The 17,266-nt window shown below is 41.1% G+C and overlaps 1 protein-coding gene across 1 annotated transcript; it reads right to left on the bottom strand.

Annotated features, from left to right (window-relative positions):
• Window positions 1-1,691: 1,691 nt before the first annotated feature.
• On the bottom strand, window positions 1,692-17,038 carry LOC124777521 (acylcarnitine hydrolase-like). Its single transcript, XM_047252968.1, has 5 exons — window positions 16,722-17,038; window positions 11,029-11,210; window positions 9,151-9,280; window positions 6,316-6,436; window positions 1,692-1,920 (listed from the first exon to the last, which is right to left on the bottom strand). The coding sequence occupies exons 1-5, from the start codon at window positions 16,795-16,797 to the stop codon at window positions 1,767-1,769; spliced, it is 663 nt and encodes a 220-aa protein (XP_047108924.1). The 5' UTR covers window positions 16,798-17,038; the 3' UTR covers window positions 1,692-1,766.
• Window positions 17,039-17,266: the final 228 nt, after the last annotated feature.

Below are 17,266 nucleotides of genomic sequence, written 5' to 3'. Positions count from 1 at the left end.
ACTCCACCTATTCCACAGAAGACTATCTATTACTGTAATATGTAAATGATGATGTGTACGATTACTGGCTAGCATCTGTCTGTCTTTAATTGAAAAGTAAAAAGAAACTAATAAATTATCAGCATGGAGGCATATTTAAAAATTATACTAATATAAAATAACCCATTGCTCATCATTATGATTTATCATGCAAAAGATATATGGAACATGAAACTAGTAACTAACTAACTAACTGTTGGTATATGACGAAGCATAGTATAGACTTACGTTATTTGAAAACCTCAGAATGAAATTCAAATTCAGAATGAAGCAGATGATCAAAGTAGATGTACATTTCAATTTTGATACGTTCGGTTAATCCTGAAAAACTGACAGTTACTGGCGAGAAATATTCTGGAAAAGAAGCAAATAGACTACAGTTGGAAAAGTAGAGCTACGTGTTACACCAGTGAGGCTATCATTACTAAAAACTGACTTATAAAACTCTTAAATCGGAATATCCATTTTACCGATCTAACCGTTTGAAACAATTTCCTTAACCACATTTATAGTATTGCTCGGTACTAGAACATGTTTACAAAATTATATCGTTCTTTTACCGTGTAAATTGCTATTATTGGTCACCCACTCAATGTCGCATCTTAGGTAAGATTTCGAATTGAGACGACGTGTAAACTACAGTGAAACCAATGCACTGAAGATGTAATCAAACAAGAACTCAATCCTGCCTAGAAGTATGCCTCTATGCAATTCTGATTATTTCACGTTTCATCAATCGTACCAGTTTCTTCGGCTCTTCAGTGAATAAATTGAAGATTATATGACGAAACTGCGAAAAACTCAAGTCGATAAATTCATTCCAGTTTTTATTTTCTAAATCGAGACGTTTTGTCATTTTGTGGGTGAAAACAGGAAAATCGTGCCTGGTGCTTCAAAATAAATTTTGTGAGAAAGAAATTTCCGTCACATTGCGTGTTGTGGAGCAATTACAAACGCTGTTATTAATATTTCTGAAGTTCGTTTAGTAATTCACAGATGCATCATTTGATGTCTACAATAATAATGTTTTTCTCATAGTTTCGGAAGTTGTCTTATAGTGTTCCTTTTAACACTTTCTGCTATTTCTTATGTACTTGTACTGATTGCTCCCTACTGGAGGAGTAGGCCAGCAGCTGATACTGTCCTCAAAGAACGGTAAAAGTTTGTAATTCATCTTATTATTAGCTGCTGGAAGATACTATAGAATGATAAAAGAAATAAGAAATCACCCTTCAAATCCCATGGCACTCTTTACATATCTAAGAATTCGAATGCAGTCCGCGCGTGTCTGACTCTGACCAAGTAAATGTGAGTACATGAATTCTCGTTGCGTTAAAGATTCTTGTGAACATGTACTTATGTGAGAACTTACGTTTCTGCAAACATATCTGCTCTGAAGTCACTGAAATAATCATTATGCTGTTGTACGAATCATACACAAAGAGATTTAATGAATTAATTTTTCTTGAACTTTTGTGAACGTCTCACTGCGAATACTGCATCAATAGGTTTAGCTTCAAGTAAGAAGTTGAAAAGTAAATGTAGGTCTTCTTTACAGACATTCATATAGGTGTTGATAATGATTTAATGTTAATAAAATGGAGCGTTACATTGAGTGATTATGAATCAAACACGTACACGAGAGCGTAGCATTTGGAAGATATCAACGTTGACCACTTTAGAATCAGTGAAGCATCACAAAAATTATATTCCAGTTGTTGCACTTATTATGGCAGTAAACTGTGCCAGAAGTTCATGTACGGCTCATATAACCTCATTCCTGGCTTCAGAGGAGATGTCAGTTCCATGTAGAACGGCAGCGATTCGTTGTACGCTTCCCATTTTTGTGTCAGCATTGAGTTCAATTCTGGAGTCGGATTACTGGAACAAAAGCAATAACATTTATAAATGGTCATGGAAACAGATGTACAAGAAGACGTTTACGATCGCTACGAGCAAGTTTGTCACATCTACATCTACATCGATACTCCACAATCCATCCTACGGCACATGTCGGGGGTATCCCTTACCACTACTAGTCATTTCCTTTCGTGTTCCACTCGCAAATAGAACGAGGAAAAACGACTGTGTATTGGCCTTTGTATGAAGATCTAATTTTTCGTATCTTATCTTCGAGGTTGTTACGAGCAATATACACTCCTGGAAATTGAAATTAGAACACCGTGAATTCATTGTCCCAGGAAGGGGAAACTTTATTGACACTTTCCTGGGGTCAGATACATCACATGATCACACTGACAGAACCACAGGCACATAGACACAGGCAACAGAGCATGCACAATGTCGGCACTAGTACAGTGTATATCCACCTTTCGCAGCAGTGCAGGCTGCTATTCTCCCATGGAGACGATCGTAGTGATGTTGGATGTAGTCCTGTGGAACGGCTTGCCATGCCATTTCCACCTGGCGCCTCAGTTGGACCAGCGTTCGTGCTGGACGTGCAGTCCCAAACATGCTCAATGGGGGACAGATCCGGAGATCTTGCTGGCCAGGGTAGTTGACTTACACCTTCTAGAGCACGTTGGGTGGCACGGGATACATGCGGACGTGCATTGTCCTGTTGGAACAGCAAGTTCCCTTGTCGGTCTAGGAATGGTAGAACGATGGGTTCGATGACGGTATGGATGTACCGTGCAGTATTCAGTGTCCCCTCGACGATCACCAGTGGCGTACGGCCAGTGTAGGAGATCGCTCCCCACACCATGATGCCGGGTGTTGGCCCTGTGTGCCTCGGTCGTATGCAGTCCTGATTGTGGCGCTCACCTGCACGGCGCCAAACACGCATACGACCATCATTGGCACCAAGGCAGAAGCGACTCTCATCGCTGAAGACGACACGTCTCCATTCGTCCCTCCATTCACGCCTGTCGCGACACCACTGGAGGCGGGCTGCACGATGTTGGGGCGTGAGCGGAAGACGGCCTAACGGTGTGCGGGACCGTAGCCCAGCTTCATGGAGACGGTTGCGAATGGTCCTCGCCGATACCCCAGGAGCAACAGTGTCCCTAATTTGCTGGGAAGTGGCGGTGCGGTCCCCTACGGCACTGCGTAGGATCCTACGGTCTTGGCGTGCATCCGTGCGTCGCTGCGGTCCGGTCCCAGGTCGACGGGCACGTGCACCTTCCGCCGACCACTGGCGACAACATCGATGTACTGTGGAGACCTCACGCCCCACGTGTTGAGCAATTCGGCGGTACGTCCACCCGGCCTCCCGCATGCCCACTATACGCCCTCGCTCAAAGTCCGGCAACTGCACATACGGTTCACGTCCACGCTGTCGCGGCATGCTACCAGTGTTAAAGACTGCGATGGAGCTCCGTATGCCACGGCAAACTGGCTGACACTGACGGCGGCGGTGCACAAATGCTGCGCAGCTAGCGCCATTCGACGGCCAACACCGCGGTTCCTGGTGTGTCCGCTGTGCCGTGCGTGTGATCATTGCTTGTACAGCCCTCTCGCAGTGTCCGGAGCAAGTATGGTGGGTCTGACACACCGGTGTCCATGTGTTCTTTTTTCCATTTCCAGGAGTGTATGTTGAAGGCAACAGAATCGTTCTGCAGCCAGCTTCAAATGCCAGTTCTCTAAATTTTCTCAATAGTGTTCCTCGCAAAGAAACGTCGCCTTCCATCCAGGGGTTCCCATTTGAGTGCCCAAAGCATCTCCGTAACTCTTGCGTGTTGGTAGGACCCATCAGTAGCAAATCTAGTGGCCCGCCTCTGAATTGCTTCGATGTCTTCCTTTAATACGACCTGGTACAGATCCCAAATACTAGAGCAATAGATCGCACCAGCGTCATACATGCTGTCTCTTTTACGGATAAACCACACTTTCCTAAAATTTTACCAATAAATCCAAGTCGACCATTTGCCTTTTCAACCACAATCTTCACATGTTCGTTTCATTTCATATCACTTTGCAGTGTTACGCACAAATATTTAAATAACGTGACTCTGTCAAGCAGGGCCCCACTAATGTTGCACCAAAACATTATGGTTTTGTTTTTCTTATTCATCAGCATTAACTTACATTTTTCTACATTTAGAGCTAGCTGCCATTCACAAAACCATCTAGAAATTTTGTCTAAGTCAACTTCGACACATTACCGTACACCTCAGTATCATCAGCAAGCGTCCACAGATTGTTGCATCAGAACAAGCGAAAAATTCATTCGTCAGAAAATTTTACGTTTCTAAGATATTAATGAAACTGCATTTTACAAAATTGTCTGATCAGATATTAATAATACTCGTAAGTATTTAAAATATACACAACTGTAGACATGCATGCATTTGAGGATAATGGTCTACCGTACCCTTTCAGTGACACGCAGCTGGGGTGGGAAGTTTCAGAGCCTTCCATGAACGTTGATGAGAAGTCTGTACATTAGAAATGTAGTCTGTGTAAACCAAGTGCTTTACGTGACTCAATATAAATCATAAATCAGTCCAATGCACTGATATGTGCAGTCGTGAAGCTAATAGAACTGGTTGCTTCCTTCATGTCGAAAACTGTGTGACGGTGCAATATACACGCTGTCATTTGACAAGCCATAACGTGAGTTGGCTATCGAGAAGATAGACCGTACACTATTAGTGAAATTGTTTTCTGTGAACGGCAGAAATTATTGCGGTGAATTGAGAGATTACCGCAGACTGAAAGGTTTGGGGAGGGGCCCGATATCATTAAATGGTTTAAAGAAGACGAGAATGAAATTCGAAAACGCTGGCGAGCTTCATGTGGCACCTGGAAGAGGAAGGCGCCCTTGGTAGTGCTAGTGCTCGTGGAGTCTCATGAGAATTGTCCATCTCAAGATCAATAGTAAGGAAAGTTCTGCAGTCTGTATTACTCTGGTACTGGTATAAGATACAGACGATGCAGCAACTGAAACTCAAGATCTGCAGCAATATTCTGAATCTTCGATTTCTGGCGCGGATCGAGGCTGATGACGTGTGGCTAGGCAATATTCTATGGATTAACGAGCCACATTTCACAGTAAAGGGTGCAGTAAATACACAGACCTGCCGAATTCGAGGTAATGTTAAACAGCGTGTTGTGCACGAATAGCCATTGCACTCGCCGTACCTGACTGTGTGATGTGGGAGTTCTCAAACACCTTAATTATCAGTCTGCTCTTCTTTGAAGAGAATATACCCAGAGGGCTGTCACGTCTACCCTGCCAACTGCACATTATTGAGACCGCCTTGTACAGCATATCATTCCTGCCTCGCAAAAGCGCAAAAATGTGGAGACCACTGTTTGCGCGCAAGATGGGGCAACACGTCACGCCACTCGTCCAGTGAAAGATCTGCTTAATGCAAAGTTCCACGAACATGTTACCTCAACAGGTTTCCCAGACGCGTGGCCTGCAAGATCGTCTGGTCTAAATCCATGAGACTCTCTGCTTGGGGGGTATCTAAAAGAACGCGTTTACCAGGAGCACTTTCGGTCTCCAGCTGACCTTAATGCCAGTATACAGGAATACGTTGCTCAGATTCCACCGGAACTGCTGCGAGCATCTGTTGATCTCATCATTTTACCGATGCAGCATCCCGTCGACGTCTCCAGTGCTCAGATTCAACAGATTGTGCAAATGGAGGATAATAATAAAATTAACATTACGGCTTTCTTATTTGTTTGATCTGTTCTGTTCACGAAGCTTTCCTAATCCGTTACGTATGGAAACAATTCTATACGTCCTTCTTACATTCACACCACCAGATTTTTGCCTGGTAGCCAGAATTAGCACTAGTATTTTTGAACGTAAATCTACCAAATTTTCCTGCCATTCGCTACTTATAGACCGCACCTTACATCTGTCAATAGCTGCAATTTAACTTCAGCCGCTCGCTGCCTAAGACCCGATGAGTCTCGAACAATGTGACTGAAACGTGATGGGGACCATTACGCAAACAGTGCACCCGTGTTTATTTGTAGCTGGACGCCCTGTAATATGTCTGAAAGAGAGTTATGAATAGAAAGAGACTGACACGTTGTTGAAGGCAACCGTACATTCTCTCATCACTAGTGTCGCGTACCTCCTGCTAGGAGGGGGTGTGTTTAAATATTACGTCCAAAAATTATGCCAGTACCGTAGAATGCGGTGTTTGTCTTCTTTTGGAGTCTTCTTGTTTGATGGTTGTGAGATGGTTTCAAAATTATGTAATTCTAGAATGCACTGATTTTTCGTATAGTTTCCGAAAGTCATATTTATTGTACTGTATGAGCCTAAGGTAGAGTAAAGAAAATAGTACTTACTCGTACTTAGCGAAGTTAGTCCACATTGCAGTCATCTGGTCTCGGAGAATAGCCCCGTCAGATGTGGGATCAAGCCAGAATGAAAGGAACATATATGCTATGTCGATAGCATGGCCTACGCCTGGAAGATAACATAAAACATAAATCTAAAATAGCTATTTTGTTCTTATATTAACGTAACAAATGTAAGGAGCATTTGGTATTTCGTTTCTGTTGATTACAATAACTAGGAGTTCTCATTACGAAATTCCGCACACAATAACATCATGATCAAATTTATGTATTATAACAGGGAACCACCATAAGAAAGTTAATTATACAAGTCTTGCGAAAGCCTCATAGCGATAAATCTATGTATAAGTGATTATTAGGTTGTGCATCAATAATCAGCGCATGTTGTGTTACATTCACGAGCATAGGATAAAGAGATAAAATTGAGGTAAATGAAGATATAAAACGTTGAGTTGGAAATAGTAAGAATACAAACTCAAGGAGTAACACAGCTACTGTTTTTTGGGATGAGGAGTTCGAGAACATGATCATTAACGTCGTACATTTATAGTCATAACTTGGAAAGGCATCGTATAGTTAGCAAAAGAAAGACTAACAATGAACTTTGATGTAATTCATAGTATGAGAGGCTATGGCTGACATTGTTTACTGTTGTTTTATTTGGCTTCTCTTTACTCTGCACCAGAAGAAAGAAGCAAGATTATGCTTTATAGTCCCATTGAAGACGAGGTGATCAGAGGTGAAATGGGAAAGCGTGGGTACAAAATCGACCGTGCGCTTTCAGACGATCCATCCTGGTGTATACGGAAACGAAGGATAACCTAAATCGGATAGGCTGGGCTGGGATTTGAATCCCTGTTTGCCAGGATGCCTCCAATTTTTGACCGCTGCACCGTCTTGCTTGGTACTGGGTGGTTGTAATTAAAGTGCTATTACTCAGGAAGATCCAGTGTGGGCTATAATTATCGTGTGGCACCGAATCTTGGTACATATGCGAATGAGTTAATGTGATGGAATCAATTTACGCTGAAAAAAACCGTTAGTGCCTATTTTGGCCAACAGGTGAAAATTTGTCGCTGTGAACACAAGAAAGACATACAGAAATGCTTCCATAAGTAATGGATTAGGAACGGGACTTGGCCAGAGAAGGTCAAATAAGCGAGAAAGGCACATAATGTTGATTTCATCATCAACCGTTATGGATTGTGAAATGACAGCGTGGACGTTATAACGTAATACAAAAAATGTACAGTGACACATTTGCACCTGGTGGCCAGAATCGTAACAAATTTTTTTCCGCATTAACGCATTCGCATATCTAACATGTTTCGCTGTTATACTATAATAATTACAGTCCACACCTCCGTGAGTAGCTACACTTTAATCACAACCAACTCATACTGAACAGCATCGAGTCTGTTTGTCCTCTATGATATCGCAAGAGCATAACAGTAGAATTTATCTGAAGAGTTACCTGTTACCGACGATAAAAGCGGACACCTGGATCAAAGATACGAAGTGCAGACAGATAAAATCTCTGTACTAGACATCATAAATAATTTTAATAGTTCGTTTTTGTTACATTATTTAATATATTTGGTTATGGATTATCGAGTGATAAAATACTTTTGTCTTTTAATTTCATGTGGGGACTGTTCTGTTTCCACCGAACTGTTCTTAATCACGGAGCTACGAACTTAATTTGCGTACATGAATTGTCCAGCGGTACAAGTAAAATAAATAAGCATTTATTTCACTTGACGACAGATCAACCGACTTCCGGTCAGCTGATGATCTAAACGTTTTGAGATACAGATTAGTGGAACGAAATCTTACAATGAGTATCTGCATATGTTTGTAATTCTACATCTCTAAAATTATTTATTGGTGGTTAAAGTAATGTAGTCTGTTATGGACACTGGAGACAGTGAAACATGGAATGAAATTTTATGACCTTCTTGATGTTCCAGTTACATTCCAGTGTTATCCTCCATCTGCTCCCGTTTAAAACTTACGCCGATCTAGGGAGCAGAGAATTAGTATGAGTTCTGTTTACCCTAACCATCGTTGGTATTCTGGACTGCCTGGATGAAAATTTTAAAAATAGGTACAATATCTTATAAATGTGTCTTTTCACATTTGTTACGTACCCATATTTTCCTGCTTTCGATTTTCTGTAAAAATAAATTTAAGTATCTGCTTGAAACGTGGAACGTTGTCTAAAATTAAAAAAAAAATGAGACATCCGTCACCTCTTTCATTAGAACATCTTTCATTGAACCTATTGACCAAATCAGTCTTTGATGACGAGATAAATATTCAGATATTAGTTAACTTTAAGAAATATGCAGTCCATTCTCTGTAGACTTGTTCTGTTTGTATGAAAAGTCTTGTTCAGCTAGTATGACAATTTTGGTTATTCTCTGCAATCTCTTCACGCCTTTCAAACAAGCAAACGCTGATGGATAATGAAACCACACACGCCTTTCAAACATATAAACGTTGGTGGAAAATGAAACCACACAGTTACTGCTGCTTTTCAAATGTCAGTTTTTACCCTTACACATTCACTTGCCGTAGGTTAATCGTTTATATGCATAAGATCTAAAATGGAATTTAAACACACTTTTGGGGATATATATTATAGGAAATACAGTGCATTTTTTTCATATTTGATAGTACTGTACACTTTTCATTAGGACATTTGACGTACTGTATTGTTTGTATGAGAATTTCTAATATGTCTATTTCTTTTCTTAAGGAGACCTGCATTCCGAAGAAACATTCACGTAGTCTGTTCGTAATAAGACGTATTTTTCTTACCTTCAGGATATCGGTTGAAAGGTCCGTCGTTGTAAGTAAATTCATAGTAGTATACAGGCTCTGAGGAATAGTTAGCCATATTCCTTACGACAGCGTCAACTCCCTCCACGAAAAACATATGAGAATCTAACTGAAAATTATAATTAAATATATGAAAATAATAAACCTGGATCCAGTCAAAATATCAGTTTTTAGTAAGAGTATGAAATAAGCGAATAAACACTTTATTCCTAATGATATTACATAAAATAACAAACAAAAACACAAGTACAACGGACATAACTTTCGTGAGTTATGTATTTTACAGTGAAACTTGGAACCAGAGCTATACAAAACGATTTTCTATTGTTTTAACTATCCAATAATGAAAACTGCTATTACAATTTTTCTATGATTGTATGAAAAATATAAGAAACATAGTTTCCTATTGTAACATTTGTACTCAGACCGTAAGTTGGTCTAGGTCTTGCGCGCAGAAAACAATTGATAGTGTTTCGTTCACAGCGAATTCCACTTCATAGATGAAACATATTTAAAACTTTTGTTAGAATGAGGATCTCCTGGTCTGGGTACATGTGAGTAGTAGTGTTGCTTTAACAGACTCATTTTCGACCTTGTTAAATACTGTGTGCACATGACTGAAAAAAGAACTGTTTTCCACCAGGCTAAAGTATTTATTTCTCTTTGCAAGTGGTCTTGAGTTGCAGTTGTACGATGAGGTGGACTGTACTCGAGCAGTGCAACAAGGAAAAGGTCCAAGGCAGCTTAACACCGTTAGTGTACAGAACACATTATCAATGGCGATACCACAGCCGTTGGTTGAGCAACAAAAAGTGACAGTTCAGAACAAAACTATGAAGTGGACCATTTGTTTTTGCTGCTCTATGAACCGAGCGTCAGAAAAATTGTGAAAAATCTGCGTGACATAGTAACACTATGTTTCACCGGTATAATCATCGTTACTAATTTTATTTTTGTAACTAGTAATAGAGGAAACCAAAGAGTTTCTTATGTTCCAAGTAACTCGAAACTTAACAATTACTCATCCTCGGTACTACAATTTGTACGTCAAGTGTCAGCACTAGTGCACGTTGACGTTGCCCGTTGAAGGGGTGCAGTCAGTTGGGAATCGGTAACCTGGCTCACTTCTATAGTTATTTCACTCTACGAGAGTTCTGAGGTCAGATAATTGATTCACAAATGTCTGCATCAGGTTTAAATTCGATACCCTCTACCATGTAACTGAACGATTTGAAATATGCTCGTCGCTAGTCACTTTTTAAGTGAAATACGAATCTGGGCACTCTTTTCACTTGAAGAGCCACTTTGTAGATTGGCTGCACCGTGCAGGAACTCCAGAAGCTATAGAAGTACGGAAATATTGGAACGAACTGTTGGTCGACAAATTTTGCGTGACAGTTTATACTTTCCAGGTGTTCATTGCTTGCATACAAACCGCTCCACCAAGTATAGCATAGTTTCGTATGACTATCAAAGTAGGTTCGACGCCACAAGTTTTTTGTAAAGCTGTAAGAACCAAATAGTTACCACTCACTACCTATCAATTCCTTCTGACTTTGCTCGTGCTCAGGCGCTTAATACACAGCTAGAGGATTCTTAAAATAAATACACATTGTACCAACAGCAGTGTCATTAATTTCTCGATCATCTTGTGTAAATAGTACAACGTTCTTATAAACTGCTGTTAAGATTTACATTGCCACCGTAAATTAAGTTTTACACTAGCAGGTTAATTTTAAATGTTGCGGACTGCTTGTTAATTTGGTTTCTGGATTAGATCTTCATCATTTTTGTTACAGATTTCGTTATATAGCATTTCGTAGATGAGGAATTTAATTGAGTACTACTGCCACTTACCAAAGCTGTGGTGAAATTATCCTGCACTGTGATGTCGCTGCCATTGTAATAAAACTGTTTCACTGCACGAGCGCCATTCAGCCGTTCGGCTCTGGTTGGAAGCCTCAGATCACATCCAATAATAGCCTCAAAGTTTTCGTTGAAGTAGCTAATACCTTCTTCTGTTGCTAGCGTTGCATTACCTGCGATGAAAAAAATCAAACGCTTGTTATTTCCAGTAGTGAAATGTGTTAGCAATGGCAGATTGTCTGTTAATTGTACCACTCATTTGAGCTGTCCTGATTTAGGTGTCTTCTTTACATTATGTATCACTAATATGTTAAGGTGCTTTTCAACAACCTAGATTTACGTAATGCTAATACGTCTCTCAAAATTAAGAGAAAATTAATCGTCTGAGGCCAAATGTGAAGCGACTTCTAAGGAATTCAAGTCAATAACACTTCTAGATATTTCATCCACTCGATACTGTTTTGCTACCCACTCAGTTTAATACTGTTTTTCGTCAGGTAATTCTGCACTCACACGTCTTGGAAGTTCTCCCTGATTTGTATCTCGATCATGGGCCTTTTTAATATGCTACAAGTTTGGCTGCATTAATTATTTGATGTCACACCGTAATGACATGGAACGAGTATCTTACGAAATACAAGTTCTGCTATGAAATAGGTAGAGGTGAAAAATTTCCTCAGTTCAGTTTCGGATTTAGCATTTTGTAAGATATGTGATAACAGAATATGTTATGGATGATGTCAATGAAGAATGCCGTACCGTTATAACATTTTTTGTTTTGGGCGTTTTACTGCCAACAGAAATTGGTCGTAATTTGTCAGTTATTATAAAGAGTTCGCTGTTTTATTTTGATCTTAATTCAGTGATACTTCTGTTCAAGATGATCGTCGTTAAGGTCGATACTAAACCATAATCAGAATTGTAAGTATCTATAAAATACATAACATGGTGTTAAATGAAATAAAGATGCGTGAAGTATCTGACACCATGCGAATATTTTAAGAATTAGGTATAAGAATTCTTTGAGCAAAGTGGGTACCAGTTTGTTAAATGATAACTTTTTAAAAGAATCTAATACTTTGCACTGTTTTATATCTGTGGGTGACATGTTGGTGCGTTAATTCACGGCACAAACGAAACAGCAACACCGCACTGAGTGGAAAGCCAATGCCCCTTCAAAAATGGTTCAAATGGTTCTGAGCACTATGGGACTTAACATCTGTGGTCATCAGTCCCCTAGAAATTAGAACTACTTAAACCTAACTAACCTAAGGACATCACACACATCCATGGCCGAGGCAGGATTCGAACCAGCGACCGTAGCAGTCGCGCGGTTCCGGTCTGAGCGCCTAGAACCGCATGGCCACCGCAGCCGGCCAATGCCCCTTCACCTACGAAGAAGAAATCACTTTCTTGTGACAGAAAACTATTCCCAGAGTTTTCAGGGATGCAGTCTTAAGATAAAGTTGCAAAACTTGAAACGTTTTAATCTTTGTCACCACATCTATGGAGGAGAAAATCAAAGTGGACGTTGGACAGTAGTGGTTTCTTGGAGGTGCGGTTGCGAATATGAGCCTGCCAAGTTTAAGCCCGATGTGGAGTGGTGCGTGCGCTGCAGTTGTGAGCAGCACAGGCCAGTTCCAGTCCATAGACAGAGAGTCCGTCGGCTGCTGAACCTTAATTACTGCTCCTGAACGACAGATCACAGTGAACAGCGCCAAATGTCAGCATAAGTGAGAGCTCTTGTTTTCTTTTTTGTTTCTGCGTTTCATTCTCTACTCGGACGGATACGACAGCATGTTCGAGGTGAAAGTTTTTGTAGACGTTGTGTCTGGGCGTTTAGCTCACCACTTTAGCATGATAATGCAGCAGGTAGCCGGTACACAAGCTCTTAGGCGCCATGGAAACGAGGACCAAAACAGCGGCAATTCTGTACGATAACAACCAGCATTGCACAATGTCAGGGGCAACTCACGACGCCACCGCTGCGACCAGGGCGCTCGCTTCGCTGACGGCGCCAGCCCCGTAGCCCCTAGGAGCCGCGGTTAAGCCAGGCCTTCTTGCTTCTGCCCTTATACTTGGTCGTAAATGGTCCACGACGGATATTCCCACTCAAGTCGTACTTGTTGCACGGCTAGGGTCCTGCAGTTGAAGCCTGCTCACCATCCAGGGAACGCTGCCAACAGAGATTACGTCGAGCCCACAGCCATCAATGTCTTCACTGCGCTCTGATTGACCTCCCGGAGCCCTGAAACTCGAACTGTGTTTTCTTGCAGTTTGTTACTGTCTCATGTTCCTGGACAGCCGTCCAAAACTGTGATACTTTTGGACATAGACTTTCGTCTGATAGAGTCATTGGACTTGTCTAGTATGGCATCAGTTGCTTTCTGTGATTATGCCATTCACGTGGTCGAAAAGAGATATTACTGGTTTTCACTTTTTGTTATTTACACGTCAAGAACTACAGAAATGGCAATTACTGTTTAATGTGGTTAATAATAAATGAACTCTGAAGAGCCAAAGAAACTAGTACATCTGCCTAACATTGTGTAGGGCCCCTGCGAGCACGCAGAAGTGCCGCAACGGGACGTGCCAAGTACTCGACTAACGTCTGAAGTAATGCCCGGGGGGAATTGACACCATGAATCCTGCAGGACTGTCCATAACTCCATAACACAACGAGGAGATGGAGATCTCTTCCGAGCAGCACGTTGCAAGGCATCCCAGATATGCTCAATAATGGTCACTTCTGGGGAGTCTGGTGACCAGTGGAAGGGTTTAAACTCGGAAGAGTGTTCCTGGAGCCACGAGCCACTCTGCTGCAATTCTGGAAGTGTGGGGTGTCCCATTGCCCTGCTGCAATGGCCCAAGTCCGTCGCAATGCACAATAGTCATGAATGGCTGCAGATGAACAGACAGGATACTTACGCACGTGTCACCTGTCAGAGTCGTATGTACACGTATCATGGGTCCCATATCACTCCAACTGCACGCGCCCCACACCATTACGGAGCCTCCATCAGTTTGTACAGTCCCATGCTGACACGCAGGGTCCATGGAGTCACGAGGTTGTCTGCATATCCTTACACGTCCATCCACTCGATAGAAAGTGAAACGAGACTCTTTCGACCGGGCAACATGTTTCCATTCATCAACAGTCCAATGTCAGTGTTGAGGGTCCGGGTGAGGCGTAAAGCTTTGTGTCGTGCGGTCACAAAGCGTACACGAGTGGGCCCTCGTCTCCGAAAGCCCACATCGATGTTTCGTTGAATGGTTCGCACGCCGACACTTGTTGATGGCCCAGCATTGGAATATGCAGCAGTTTCCGGAAGGGTTGCACTTCTGTCATGTTGAACGATTCTCTTCAGTCGCCTTTGGTCCCGTTCTTGCAGGATCTTTTATCGACGCAGCAATGTCGGAGATCTGATGTTTTACCAAATACCTGATATTCTCGTGAAATGGTCGTACGCGAAAATTCCCGCTTCGTTACCACCTCGGAAATGCTGTGTACCATCGCCCGTGCGCCGACTACAACACCACGTTCAAACTCACTTAAGTCTTGATAACCTGCCATTGTAGCAGCAGTAACCGATCTAACAACAGCGCCTGACACTTGTTTTCTTATATAGGCGCTGCCGCCCGCAATGCCCTATTCTGCCTGTTTACGTATCTCTGTATTTGAAAATGCATGCCTATACCAGTTTCTTTGGCACTTCAGTATATGTGTCCATTAATAAATGTATTTTGCCTTGTCTACCTGGGAGTAAGTTCTTGCTTACTGATTCCTTAGCAGACACTTCAATAGAGTCCATGTTTCTTCTTTTTTTTTCGACCAAGTACTACGAGCTGGTAGTGGGCGTGCGGTAGATAATATCCGATTCGAGTTACTAGTGAGGGGATTTACAGTTCCGGTTTTCGCCTTACACCCATGGGAAAATTCAAAAAAACCTTGGGCGGAATTAAATGGATTGAAGCTACATTTGATATACTGCTGGCACAATACGTTGCAAAGAATAATATGTAGCCCTATGCATGTATGAGCGACGTAATGGATAAAGGCCACTTGAGCCATTGGGTATAACATGTGTTGTTGCCTCCTTTGTAGTAACAGTAACCAAACAATGATCACTATATCAGGTAGACCTCAAGAACGTAACATGCTGTTTCTCTCTCAGACACTCAACATTCCGCACTTCAACAGGATCTTCTGTGTCAACATACAGCGAAGAATGAACAATTCTTTTTGGAAGAACAATGGGTAGGTATGACTACAACGTTGGTCAACCATCATTTAAATGACAATAAAACGTTATTCGTAGTGATGAAGCTTATATATATTTGTAAAGCTTGTTTCTGATTTTTTATGGTTTCTTCCACGTGCCAACATGATGCCAAAGCCGATAAACTTTTGATATTAATTTAACCATTTTTTAAATAACAACACTCATTTACTTTTCCATATCTTAGAACAAACCGTTTGCACGTCTTTGTTTACGTGAATATCAACAAAAGTAAAACAAGGGTTACTGAATATTGTAGACATGCATACGGTATTGCTGCCGGAATTAAATCAGGCAATGAGTTTTGCTCTTTGGGTAGCAAAATATGCGACAAAACATATAATGCAGACTGGCAATGGCGAAAAATGTGTTCTGAAGACGAATAATTTGTTAACATTGTATATAAATTGAAGTGTTAGGAATAATTTTCTGAAACTATTTGTCTCGTGCAGAACTGAAACGTTAGCATAAGCGATATTCAAGTAGAAAGATAATGGAAGCTGTTGAAGTTTGGTGCTACAGAAGAATGCTGAAAATTAGAGGAGTAGATATAAGCAATAAAGAGGTGCTATATCGGATTAGGGAGAAAATAACCTTTATGGAAGAATCTAATTAAAAGAAGACATTGAGTGATAGGACACATCTTGAGGCGTCAAGGAATCATCAGTTTGATAATGGTGCGAACTGTATGTGTGGAGGCAGTTCGGGGGCGTGGGAATGAAACTTCTAGAGAGAGACGAATGCCTGACTATTGTTAGTAAGTCAAGCCGTATAGGCTGCTGTATTTCTATAGCAATGAAAAGACTGGCACAGGATAGACTAGTGCGAATGTCTGCATAAAAGCAGTCTTCGGCCTGAACACTAAGGGAACATTGCGTCTGGCGAAAACTTTTAGCATGATTTAAAAACCCCATAACTTCGTAGTTCTTATTTATCAACTCTGTTCTTCGTTGTTAAACGTATATCTGTATTTAGTTATTTGGTTTCTTGGTTTCTGTAAATCAATATTTGGTGTACCTTTCATTTTCCTTGATTTGCTAGAGGAAATTATTCTGATAAACAGTTTAACGCCAATCGATATCAAGTTTCGTTGATCCTGGTCTTACTATCAACGGAGAGAAATTAGTGTGCAAGAATTTAGAACCCGTAACCATAGAACTAACAGGGGATATTGGGAGTGTACAATAAATTACAGCACAAATTTTCACTTGTCGCCATCGAATTATTTCAATGCCGTCATGCGACTGACTTCAGTATTTCTCTTTCATCATGTATATACACAGCTGCAGAATCACGACTGATGTCAGAGACACGTAGTAGTAATACTAACAACTTACAATAGTAGCTCTAAACCTATTGAGAGTTGTCATCCAAAAGGAACTTGTAAATCCTTTCCATACAAACCGTGAATATTGTTTACTAGTTCGAGGTCCGTGACTCCCGACATGAATGGGACGCGATTGTAGCGACCTTCAGCCATCAGCCGCCATGGTTCTTCAGTGATAAACGCTCCTTCGTGCTCTGGTTCGGCACTGGGGGCCCAGACGCAAGTGCCGATACTCTGACTATCCTATCACAAAAAATATTCATGTGTTAACACTTACACACACAATAATTCAAAGTAAATGTAGCAACGTTGATAAAAAAACTTAGACAACACAGAAATGGCCATCAATTTAAGGCAACTTTATGTATGAGATAGTGTTGTAAGCTTCTTTACCACAACAAAGATAACATGTCAGGGGTGTCTGATCATCATTCTATTTTATTTTAATGAGTACCAGTTACACACAGATATTTTTAGTTTAGGACATCACGTTAAATAATAGGTTCCTAATGCTGCTAAAGATACATTCTGCATATCATTACTATTACTACATGAAAATACTGTAGCCTCTGAAGTAGAATTGACTATATTGATAAGACTACATTATAACAATTGCATTGTC

Source organism: Schistocerca piceifrons, chromosome 2 (assembly GCF_021461385.2).
Source record: "Schistocerca piceifrons isolate TAMUIC-IGC-003096 chromosome 2, iqSchPice1.1, whole genome shotgun sequence".
In the NCBI taxonomy this organism is placed as follows: Eukaryota; Metazoa; Arthropoda; class Insecta; order Orthoptera; family Acrididae; genus Schistocerca; species Schistocerca piceifrons.
This window is presented reverse-complemented; position numbering and strand designations above follow the sequence as displayed.

Excerpts from the sequence above, each read along its gene's own strand:
- LOC124777521 (XM_047252968.1), bottom strand. The coding sequence starts at position 16,797 with ATGGCTGAAGGTCGCTACAATCGCGTCCCATTCATGTCGGGAGTCACG. Across the intron at positions 9,281-11,028 it reads ATAATTTCACCACAGCTTTG|TTAGATTCTCATATGTTTTT; the intron begins GTAAGTGGCAGT and ends TATAATTTTCAG. Across the intron at positions 1,921-6,315 it reads ACTAACTTCGCTAAGTACGA|TAATCCGACTCCAGAATTGA; the intron begins GTAAGTACTATT and ends CTTTTGTTCCAG.